Raw genomic sequence first — 13,006 nt, 5'->3', positions numbered from 1 at the left:
AATCGGTTTTCTAAAATTTTGTTTATTCTTAATTATTAAAAAAAATTAAATTAATACACTAAAGATGTACAACTATCTTGGATCATAGTTATTGAATCTTATATTATATATAGATATTAAAAAACATATTAGCGCAAATGCTAGTCTATTGATTCGAACTATTTGATGCACAAATGAATTTCTTATTATGATACCCATGCGTTCCTTTTCATTTTTCAACGACCCAAAAAGCTGACCACAGAAAATATATAAAAGTTTCTTTACAAAAATCCCCAATGAGAAACAACTAAAAGGACCGAATTTATGATAATACAGAAGTATAAGGATCATATGAGACAAATTAAAAAACCTAAAGCAAAGTCAAATGTGAACCAAAAATGTTTATCGATCTCCACCACCTTGCCACCTGCCAGCAAAGCTAAAACGTTGGGATCGTCTGTTTGCCGTTAAAGCCGCGCGCCCTTTCTCTCTTCTGCTTCTTCAAAGCCGGTCAAAACCGAGGTGGGTTTCTTTTTCTTCATTCTTTCCTTCGTTCTGATTATATGCTTTGAATAATAGGAGAGAATATATAGCATTGAAATAAAAAAATACACACAAACGAATAGGTTTAGTTTTTCGATTTCAATAAAACCCATTTGAAGATTACATATATTTTGATTTTGATTTTGGTATTGAGATATGGATCTCAATAGAAGAGGAGTTGTTTTGGTGATTGGATTTGTTGTTCTTCTTCAATTATGTAATTTGGCATCAGCCAATATGGTTTTTCAGGTTCAGCATAAATTTAACAAAAAATTTTCTTTGAATCAACTCAAATCTCACGACACCCAACGCCATGGGAGATTACTTGCCGCTGCTGACCTCCCTATTGGTGGCGACCGCAGCCCCACCTCCGCCGCGTTAGTTCTCTCTCTCTCTCTCTCTCTCTCTCTCTCTCTCTCTCTCTCTCATATAATAAATGCATTTTTCTGGTTATTTAATAATTATATCGGATTAATGATGAACTAATTCATTATTTGAATTGTTCTTTTTCCTCTCAAAGTTCAATTCATAATTGTGAAATGCCGATTGTCGTAATGCATATTGTATTGAATGTGATGATATAACTTATAACATGATTCTCACATATGGAAAATAGATATAAATATATGTTTGTTTAATATGCATCCTTGAGTATCTTGGTTATTAGTTATTAGTATATCTGTTGTTTAATCGAGGCATATATACTAATCCTACCAAATTTACCATTCTTTAGTCAATTCATTTTTCAACAAAACAACAATGTACTTCCATATATTAGTGTATTAGACAATCCTACTTTCATATTCTCTAATATAGCACTTACTTTTATTTATTTTCTTATTAATACATCGTATTTTGAAAATCCTATCCAGTTATATGGCATTGCACTTTGAATTGCTTGCTTATTATAACAGTGAAAATTGTTTTGTATTTAAATAAAAGTATAATGCTATAATAAACAAATCAATGAAAACATTTTGTTATTTCTTGCATTTATCATTTTATATAATTCAATTCATATTGTTTATTATGTTGTATGTTTTGCAATTGCAGTCTGTATTACACTAAGATTACACTCGGGGAACCACCAAATCCTTATCATGTGCAAGTCGATACCGGGAGTGACCTTCTATGGGTGAATTGTATAGAATGTGAAACATGCCCAACAAGAAGTGACCTTGGCGTATGTAACAATTTAAGGCAACATTTTATTTTGAAAGTATTGGCCGGATAAATAAATGATTTTCAAAAAAAATATTTGAGAAAATGAAGGCACACTTGGGGAAATGGAAGGAAAAAGTAAAGTGCTAAATCCAAAAAATAGCAACGTATTTTACTTTTATTGATTTGTTTATTATAGCATCTGACTTTCATTTCTAATCTACCCAAATTATAGCAAGAGCATCCAAATACAAAGCACATTTTCCTTTCGTAATTAGGTAGATTTTTCTAAATATAATGTCCTAATAAAAAGAAATATAATGCTATATCGAGATAAATTTTTCAATGTACAATACCTTAATAAAAAAAATATAAGTGCAATTTTGTAATGCAAAAGAATTTAAAGTAGGATGGTATATATACAAATAAATCAAAGTATGTTGCTATTAATTTCATTTAACCCGAAATTAAATTAGTAAAAGGTTAGGACTTAATAGGGAGAGTCTCATTTCCCCGTTTTTCTCTATTAAATCGTTCTTTCTACTTTAAATGAAAAAGAAACATCCATATATAACTTACCCGATTAACTAAAACTAAACAACATAGTAATAGTTTACATTTGTATTACAAATTCTTGTTCAATTAAAAATTGTCACCATGTTATTATCAATAGGTACCCCTATTACTTTATGATCCAGAGGGCTCCTGTACTTCCAAAAAGATTTCTTGTGATGATGAATTTTGCACAAAAACATTTGATGCCCCTGAGAATAGTGATTGTAAGGCTGGAATGCCTTGTCAATATGCATGTAAATATGGTGATGGGAGCTCAACTTCTGGATATTTTGTTAGTGATAATATACATCTTGCCAAAGTGTCTGGAAATGGTCAAACGACTATTTTGAATGGGAATGTAACATTTGGGTGAGTTTTTATGTTTTCTTTAAGCATTAGAAAACATAAAGTTTTAAAGGGAAAAGAAAATCACAACAAATTATTTTCATCATTTTATCGACTAAGTGATTAAATCATTATATATTTTTTTTGACACACTAAAAATACTATTTTTTGCTGTTAACTGGTTTAGAAAATGTCAAAGTGCATAAAAGCACAATATAATTTTACCATTTCATTGATTTAATTAGTCAATATTCTCCTTTTTAATGATTATTATAGTAATAGTTTAGTGGTTGAAGTGATAGACAAATAATCGTTTAGTGGCTAAATCGATAAAATAATGGAAGTACAATTTTTTTTTTCTGAAACACGATAACAAGGAAAAATGCTTTCTTTTAAACGGTTAAAAAACACAATGATTTACTCACTGTTATAAATAATTATATTGTGTAAATCGGTAAAATTGTAAAAGTAAAAATGTTTCTCCATATTTTGCCAAATTTGTAAAAACAAGACTTAAATGAATTGTTAATGGACCCAAAAAATCTTATTAAGTAGATGCATAATTTACAAATCGACTACAATATTTTTATTGGACCAAAAATTTATTTGATTTATGATTTTATACTAAAGTATTCAAATGCATCTACTTACCACAAAATGATATTTCTTTTTTGAGTTAAAACGACATAACGGGGACAAGATTTAATCTGTGAAATAAAATATATATGAGTTCTTTTACTTAATACCAGAAAGTCACGAAAATAAGATTTTTCCAATTAAGTTCAATTCTATGTTTTGCCACTCATTTATTTCTGTCAAATCTTTTTTAAACATTTATTGAAACAACATTTAATCGAAAAGAAGATATATAATTTTCATAACTTTATGATCCAAGATAGGTGTGGAGCTAAACAATCTGGGGAGCTAAGCTCAACAGAACAAGCTTTAGATGGTATTATAGGATTTGGGCAGGCAAAAACTTCGGTGCTTTCCCAACTTGCTTCATCTAAAAAGATAAAAAAAACTTTTTCACATTGCTTGGATGGTAATAAAGGTGGTGGCATCTTTGCTATTGGAGAAGTGGTGGAGCCAAAAGTAAAAACGACACCAATTCTAGATGACAAGTAAGTTATCTTTCTTCCTCATCTGTGTTTTATTGAACTAGAATCGATGTGATCGGAGTGAAATTACAGAAATGACCTTCAAAATTACAGATGTTACAATTCGTTGAAGCTACGTTAAACAAATGAGACTAAATATGTTTTGGAATACATGCTTTTAGGGGTAAAGTGTATTCTTCGTGGTTATATTTTTAATGAAGAGAGTGAGGATAGGGCATCACGTCTTTTGTACATATATAGGTGATAAAAAATGACTCCATGTCCTATATTGTTGTATCTTTTTTGGCGTGACAAAAATCTGTCTCAATCACTGTCATTGTTATTGTTATTGTTATTGTTATTGTAATTGCTTCTGCAACTGCAACCTATTTTGTATTGTTTTCTCCTAGTTTGATGTTGTTACATATATACTTTGTAGAACCCATTATAACATTGAATTGAAGTCGATTGATGTAAACGGTGAGAATATAAAACTCCCAACAAGTATATTTGACTTTATGAAGAATGAAGGAGCTGTTGTCGATAGTGGTACAACTTTGGCTTATTTTCCAGATGATGTTTACAAGCAATTAATGGAGAAGGTATGCCCCATTTTCTTCCGTTTTTAAGTTCGTTTCAGTTATCTTATATTTTTCTTTTCCTTTATAATTATTGATGTTATCCTTCTAACCTAGATCATGGCAGCACAACCCGACAACAAGCCGCACACGGTTGAGAAGTTGTTTAAATGTTACAAGTACTCCGGAAAGTATGGATTTTTTCATTAGCTTCTTTTTTTTTCATTTAATTAAATTTAGTTAGGAAAATGTGGGAAATTCTTTAAAAAGTTAGGACTTGATATAGAAAGTCTTACTTTCTTGCTATGGTCGTTATTCTATTTGCATTAAGTAAATAGGAAATACTAATATATAGTTCACATAGTAGATTTTTCTAACTTAATATAGAAATAACGATTTAATAGACTATTAAGTCTTACTGTTCTACAAAATTTTCCCTTGTTATTTTTTTTCTTTCATTTCCTTAAATTTGTTGGGATTTTCTCAAATTTGTAAGCATCATATATCCACACAATAGTTTATGCGAAAAACACGTATAGGAAGAAATAAGAAGAGAAATTAAACATCCTAGTACCTTTTCTTCCTACTTATATTCCTACAAGTGTCCTATTTTGATAATATTAGTTATATGTAAATATATTTGTCATCATTTCATTTCAAATGAATAAGAAGATAAATAAGAAAAAAGCTAGGAGGATATTTAATTTCTTAAATAAGAAACAAGGACCATGATACATGACATCACACTTGTGGAAATTGAAAGAAAAAATAATTGATGGAAAGTTTATTAATATTTTAGTGTTAACATCGTTTTCCTGAATTTCTATATTAAGTCCGTCAATCTGCACTAGCTCAAAAAATCGTATATAGCTCATTATATTTAGATGAAATATCACAAATCTTGAAGAATATATTCCATATAATGTTTAGTTATAGTTTAATCCCAACTTTTATTTTTATTAAATAGAAAAGTTCCGATTATTTTATATTTTACCCAAATTAATGAAATAATGTTTATTTTTTTCAATAGAAAATGATATATTATTGTATAAAATTAAAAAATCAAGACTTTTTTGTTCAAAAATTAAATGTTAGGATTAAATCTTAAACCGACCCAAAATATTGAGACTTTATTAGAGATTTCCTAACTTCAAATTTGACTAAAATGACTTATTATCTCGTCTTGTTGTCCCCTAATGCAGCATTGATGAAGGATTTCCCGTTATCACTTTTCACTTTGCAAACAAACTTCCACTGAAAGTTGTGCCGCATCAATACTTCTTTGCAGTTGAAGTATAAATTCTATTTTATTATAATAAAATCTAATCTTGTTTATTCCTTGAATTTTAAAACTTATTAACAATTTGTATTATCTTCACTTTTCAGGACGAATGGTGCATCGGTTTTATGAACAGTAACGTTCAAGGGAAGGACGGAGGAGATCTAACTTTGTTGGGAGGTAGTTATAATAAAATTTCAGTATACAATAATAAATTAAATTATTTTCGCCTCTTTAATATTTGTACTTGATAGAAGTTTTAAAAGTTCCAGTATAAAATCATAAATTAATATATTTTGTTCAACAAAAGAATATCGTAATCAATTTCTAAACCCTTTTGGTAGATTTATAGGCACAGCTATAGAACTAAAATGTTTTTTATTTGGGTTAAATGCAAGAAACGACATATTTTTAATTATTTGTTTATTATAATATTATATTTTTATTTTTTTCGTATTACAAGATTGTACTTTCAAAATATCTACCTAATTATAAGAAAAAATTTAGAAATACTATTCTAGAATTAGGTAGATAATTCAAAGAACAATGCCTTAATAATAAAAAAAATTAAAAGTACAATGTTTTAATAGAAAAATTGCTGCTATAATAAATAAATAAATGGAATAATGTTTCTGTTTTTTGCATTTAGCACTTTCTCTTTTGACATAATTTCTAGCTAAATTTGCTTATCTACTCATTTTCATATTGGAAATTCTTCACACTATTCATTTTGGTCCACAAGACTATTATTTTATTTAAGGTTATTTTATACATTTAACTTATTGGCAATTAGTTATATTAAATTACGCATGGAAATTAACTTGAAAATTTCAAAATTACATTGGTTTTTTTTACTTTTGACATTCAAACCCAAGTTTGTTCAAATTAAAATTGAGTGTATATAAATTTCATTTTAGCTTCAAATTCATGCCATTTTAATACATTTTATATTTAAAAAATTTCACTAGGACTTTCTACAACAATCAAAATATTTCTTATTACTTTTGAAGTCAAAATAGAAACTTTTGACTATCAGAAGTCAAATAGGGACTCTATAAATATTTGCGTAGCATTAAATAACTTGAAGTAAGGGTTATTAATGGGACTAAATTGAAAATTTCCAATTTTTTTCTTTATGCAGATCTTGTTCTATCAGATAAACTGGTTACGTATGATATAGATAATCAGGTCATTGGATGGACCGATTATAATTGTAAGTACACTTCTCTTAATGTATTTATTTTGTTGCCAAATGTAAAATTACCTAATTGTCCCTAAATTTAAGTGTCTAATTAACTATTGTCATTAGAAGGAGTTGCAATAACGTTTTAAATGTTTGGCTAAACTGATAAACTTTTTATTATTATTATTATCTAGGGTTAAAATTCAATAATTAGGTGAAGAATGTCTATAAGAAAACTGATAATTCAGATATATGTAAAATTACCAAGTTGTCCCCAGCTTTAAACATATGATTATGGCAGTCAGAAGATACCGCAAAATATTGTTTGAGTGTTGGTTTTCTAATTGTCTAGGATCAAAATTCGATATTCAAGTAAAGAGTAGCTAAAAAAAAACTAGAAATTGAGAAAAATTTAAAATTACCTAATTAATTGTCCATTACTATTTTTAAGTTTTCGGGTAAAATGAGTATTAAATTGGTATTTTGATTATCTAGAGTCAAAATTCGATATCAGATCAAGAGTACATACAAGAAAACTAATTACTGAGATAATGTAAATTACCGAATTATCCCAAATTTTAAACATCCGATTTTGTGTCATTTTAGGCTCTTCAAGCATCAAAGTGAAAGATGAAGAGTCTGGGAATGTGTATGAAGTCTTTGCCAGAGATTTATCTTCTTCACATTATCCATGTAGCTCTAGAGTGATTTTGGGATTGCTCTTATTCCTTGCAGTTGTGTTGATTAACTAGATGAATTAAAATGTGGTTCTATGTAATTAAGCACATTAAAGTGATTGTATTTTTGTGATGTACTATATGTTCCTAAAGATACATATTTGTTGATATTTGGATGTAATTAGAGAAATGATTCATGGTCGTTGTTTGTTTGTTAGCTTTGTCATTTTGTATTTGAGTTTTCTATAAAAAAATTGTGTATAAAGTTGTATATTCAGTTGAATTTGAATATCGGTTATGGAATTTTACATCTTTAACGCTAGGACAAACATGCAGGAACAAAATAATGTAGTTGTATTTACGTAAAAGTACACCCAAAAAATTATAGCAATTCTTGGTATAAAGGTTTTAACATAAACATATGGTGTGCATTGTTCTAACAAGGAGACAAGAAGTATATCTACAACAATAGTTTACAATTTATAGTTACAAATTAACCGTGTCTTACGTTATAACATAAAAAGTTATAAAAATAATTAGTCACTGAATCCTTCTAATCCTTATAAAAATCACGCACGACTTCACATTTTGACAATAAAATTATACCTGCAAATATATAACATAATATCAAGAGAAACAAGCCATAAGAGATTCTCTTGAAACAAGAAAGTGACCATCTTCAACTAAGATGGACCCCAAGACCTCAAAGCCTTGTGAACCGAAGAAGACTTGCCCGAAGACTGTTTTGTCATCATATGGAATCGGAGACATGAAGAAGACCCGCAAACGAACACAACATGAAGACTGTTATAAGTTACATTTTTACTGACTTTGCTAGTAATCGTAGTGTTATCCAGTGTACCATTCAGGGTCACCAAAGTAATATACTTTATGTTAGTTTATTATTTTCGGTAATGTCTAAAAAGATGAATACTATTCCAACCTTAGTGGTTATATTGAATCGAGTATGAGTAATCTACATAGTAAGTTCGACGAAGCATCCGACCTTTAGATTGAAGAAAAAGACATTTGAAGCGATCAATAGAAGTATCGCGGTCGTTGTTAAAATTAAGCAACCTATAGCAAGAGGTGCTTCATGCTAGAATGTGATTATATTACATTAGAACATGAAGGAAAGTAACTTCCTTGTTGGAGTCCGACTCAAACAAACCTGAGTCTAGCTATTGCATTATGTGATGGAAAGTCATTAGAACATGACCATTCGGTCTGTCATGGTAGTCGAAGTATAGACCTTATCTAGGGTTAAATCTGTTTAAGAAGGAGTAGGAGTCTCTAATAAGGATTGAGTTTGTAACTTGAAGGTTACGATTAAAAGTCCAATATAGGATAAAGAGCAAGTGCAAGATATAGCACCGCCAATAGTCAAGAAGTCCTAAAAGTAAGGTACTAATTTGAATAGACATTAGAGTTATGGTTATTACCTAGGATGAAAACATAACGTGTAGGGTCATTATTAAAACCATATTTTGTTGATGATTCTGGGACGTAATAATCCTAAGGGGATATAATTATAATACCCACAGATTCGGGCTAGTTAATTTGAATATTATAAGCATTAAAAATATTTTGATATAATATTATTTAGGACAAATAATCTTAACCAAATTATGGTATATGTTGAAATGATTCCATACATATAAAGAACGCTTAAATCTGACTTCATGAGAGGAATTTATGTGTTTTCTAATATTTCAACATAATAGTATAGGGCTCATAAACCTAAATTGAAATCGATCAATTGTTTGGAAAACCAATCTAAAGGAGAGTTGAAGATATCGTCAACACCTATCCCTCGATATAAAGACAGTTAAGAACGGATGTCGGATGAGAGAGTTATGAATTTTTAATAGACTTCAACAGTCTAAGACTGTTAAAGATATAAATTTAAAAATAAAATAAAAATTAGCCGAAGAAGCCTAAATTAAAGTTGTAGACCTCCTAGATAGCTACACGTGGATATAAAACTCGTCGAAAACGGAGCTTGTACAAAAAAGATATGAATTTTATAAGAAAACAGAAATCTTCGTGCGCAATCACGTGCACAGATAGAGGGCGCAACGAGCCTTGACTCACTACCCAAAATGTGACATGTGGCACCATGTAGAAAACAAAATGTAAGCACCTTCCAACCAGATGCGTGGTGCTCACTTGAACTGTACGCCCCCCCCCCCCCCCCCCCCCCCCCAAATTTAGCCTATATAAGCCTGCGAAATCTGTTCATTTTCTCACTCAACTTCCACACGATTTTCTCTAGATCTCTTTCCAACCTTTAACCCTTTACTCCTGAGTTTTTTGGCCACTTTGGCGAAGCCCTACAATTTCAGATAGCCGGCAAATTGAAGCTCCCAAATCATAGTTCTGTCATCATAATTCCCGGTTTTCATCAGAATACTCTATAAGTTAAGCTGCATTTATTTGATTCAAGTGCAACTTTTAATTATAGTCATAGTCGTTATTTTGAACATATAATTAAGATTTATCGGTAATTCCAAGTCATTATATTGATTAATCTACTTACGGCGATTATGTCTAGCTTGGATTTAGTGAGTGTTTAAAGTGAGATTTCCAAACAAGATACTTTGTATACAAAGCAAACCCTACCTCCGATATGATGCTGCTTGGTTGTTCCTTACTTAATAGATCTTCATGTAGACATTGGGATTAGTGAGGAATCTAGACTATCGTTAGTCGCCATGAATATAAGACTAAGACTTAGGAGTGTGAACCTAGGTATGGTCATATGAAAAGATAAAGCACCAAGGCGAAGCTCTGCCGAGATCACCACTCATTCATCGAAGTCAGGTGAGTGCATAATTACCTTCCTCTTACACGTAAATATGAAGTGTTTATATAAGTGAATGCTATACGTGCTAATGTGCAAAAAAGTTATGCGTTAAATGAAATGTTATAAATATAAGTTTATATGATTTATACCGTATATGTATTTTATAAATATAATACATTCGGTAACAAAGGGTAATGAAGATGTCATAGTATGATGAAAGAGAAGATGCATTTGGTATAATGAAAAATTTAGGCAATGATAGGATGCCATGACTTTGGAAATGGTATTAACATACAAATGATCTAGAAGTGGCACTCGCATGCCAACGAGTTTAGGAATGGTACTAGTGTACCAAAGATGTAGTCATCTAACAGAGTATAGATGACAACCACCAGACTATTTGATGATAATCTCGTGGAACATAGGCCGTTTATAACCTGTAGGTGATGGTCTTCATGTCCATTTGATGTACTCTACCCTACTGACATGTATTGTAGAGAAATCCCTGTAATAGTACTGTCAGTAATAATGATTAAAATAATCCTTAGGATGAATTCTTAGGAATGAAAGTAGAAAGAAACCTATTAACATGTATTACGGAGAAATCCCTGTAACACTACTATCAACATCGATGACTATGATGACCCTTAGGATAGATCCTTATGGAAAAATAAATAAGAAAATGGGGATGGGTAATTGGATGAATTGTTTGATACTTAAACATATTAATTATATTATTGTGGGTTTAAAAACCTTCTGTATCACTAGGTTTCCCAACATGAACCACTCAATTTATTTGAATCGCATGTAATTATTTAAAGATACTTGGATAATGATGTATGTATTTGCCAAGAGATTCAAGGAGATGCATATCTTTTGTATACTGAGCCATTGTAAGTCTCCATTTATACTTATGTTTCTTGCATCGTTTTGACATCCCCATCCTTAATAAAACAATGGGAACATTTCTTTGAAAAAACTTTTACGGGACCAAATTTTGCATTAATGAATAAAATATATATTAAATAAGCATAAATAAAACATTTTAAAATGACCATAAAAATGGGGATGTCACATGAACAAGTGTTCTGGTGTACAGAACATCATGGTAAGAACATGAAGCGGATTAGGAAACGGTAATGGAAACTGACCACCTTAACATCGTGTGAATGAGCATGCACCTGAAGACGTGCCAATAACACAACCTGTCACGATGGTAGGAGAGAAATTCTACTGAATAATAGGGATACACCTACTGCACTTGTTATGCAACCTGGGTTGATTTAAGGTTATTCCGAAAAAGGAAGCTAAGTAGAACTATGGATGAAGCTGAACAACAAAGGGTTAAAAAGGACAACCTTGGCCAAGAGGTTGAGAGGAATGGATGCAATTACGAGGACTTCATGGTTTTCAAACCGCCAACTCTTTCTGGAAGCCCAAAACCAGTGGAAGTTATGGATTGCATCTCTAAAATAGAGATTGTTTTCGATAGTCGTGACTACAACAAGATACATAAGACCATCTTAGTGGTTAGAGAGCTAAATAATGGTGTATTGAGCTGGTGGAAGTTGTTGGTTGATTCCATGCCGAAGGGGAAAGCAAGGAAGATATCATGGGAGAACTTTCTTGAGGAGTAATAAATGCAATATTGCTCTGAATAAGATCTTATGGAGATCAATAATGAATTCCAGAATCTAAAGAAAAGAAAGATGAGTGTGAGCGAGTATCCTACAACTTTCACTGAAAAGATGAAACTAGTTCCTAACTTGGTTCCGACCAAACCTTCCAAAGTAGATAAGTTTGATATGAGACCACCAGCGGATTGTAGTCCAACGTTGAAATGAGCGACCACTCTGAAAGCAGCCATCAGGGCAGCTAGGAATGTAGAGACCCATATAAAGGAAACGAATCTAGAGAAAGCTAAAATTTGAGAGAAAGGGAAGTTTGAGGTATCTTCAAGGTCCGATAAAAAGAGCAGGCTTTCAATGTTCGGACCTAACGTAAAGAGGTCAGGGGATACCAATGAGGCAAAGTGGTGTGAGAAGTGTAGACATAAACACTTTGGGAGATGTTCCAATGAGGTTGGCTTGCTTCAACTATGGAAAGATTGGTCATTACGCCAACAGTTAAACCTAAAGCGTGTGTTATAAACATGGAGAAGCAGGGCATCCCAAGAATGACTACCCAAAGAAAAGCAAAGTAGCAAGGCTGAATGCATCGCAAAAACCAAAGGCAAGAGCATTCCAGATGATCCTTGATGAAGTAGGTGTTGTCGTAGGATATCAAGAATGAGGATCTAGTTATCCAAACTTAAAGATATAAAGTATCCATATAGATAGGATCATGTTGTGTGGCCTAGTATAAGAGGCATGGAGTATAGGGAACTTGAATAACATTGTAATTATTTATTTTTAAGTAATATAATCCATAATTATATTACGCTATCCGATGTGCTAATTTGTTATGTGATTTTCTTGTATAGTTACTTGGTGAACTGCGAGACATTAAGAGTCATAAGGTAAGAGTCACAAGTATAAGAATCCTACTTGGATTAGTAAGGGTCACAAGGTTACTATGTAACTAGTAGTTGAATTCATTTTGTTCGTTTCTGACATTACCTTTGTTTTGGTGATAACTACGATGATGCTTGTTCATTCGGACCTCAGAGGTCATCGAGTCCGATTAATATTTATGAAGTGAGTTACTTGGTTAAGATACCAGGATTGATGTAGTGTCCAAATTTAGTTAAAAGATTGAAGGAAAATATAATCGAAACGATCGACAGAAGTATCGCAACCAT

General features: G+C 31.2%; 1 protein-coding gene across 1 annotated transcript; it reads left to right on the top strand.

The window, feature by feature from the left end:
- The first annotated feature begins 601 nt into the window (after nucleotides 1–601).
- Nucleotides 602–7,599, top strand: LOC111887181 (aspartic proteinase 36). The gene is made up of 10 exons (XM_023883338.3): nucleotides 602–899; nucleotides 1,576–1,705; nucleotides 2,357–2,607; nucleotides 3,483–3,707; nucleotides 4,123–4,285; nucleotides 4,379–4,452; nucleotides 5,464–5,554; nucleotides 5,648–5,720; nucleotides 6,682–6,753; nucleotides 7,330–7,599. Exons 1-10 carry the CDS (start codon nucleotides 679–681, stop codon nucleotides 7,473–7,475), a joined length of 1,446 nt encoding a protein of 481 aa, XP_023739106.1. The 5' UTR covers nucleotides 602–678; the 3' UTR covers nucleotides 7,476–7,599.
- Nucleotides 7,600–13,006: the final 5,407 nt, after the last annotated feature.

Source organism: Lactuca sativa, chromosome 2 (assembly GCF_002870075.4).
Source record: "Lactuca sativa cultivar Salinas chromosome 2, Lsat_Salinas_v11, whole genome shotgun sequence".
Taxonomy (NCBI): Eukaryota; Viridiplantae; Streptophyta; class Magnoliopsida; order Asterales; family Asteraceae; genus Lactuca; species Lactuca sativa.
Note: the sequence above shows the minus strand (reverse complement) of the source record. Positions and strands in the feature narration are given on the sequence as shown.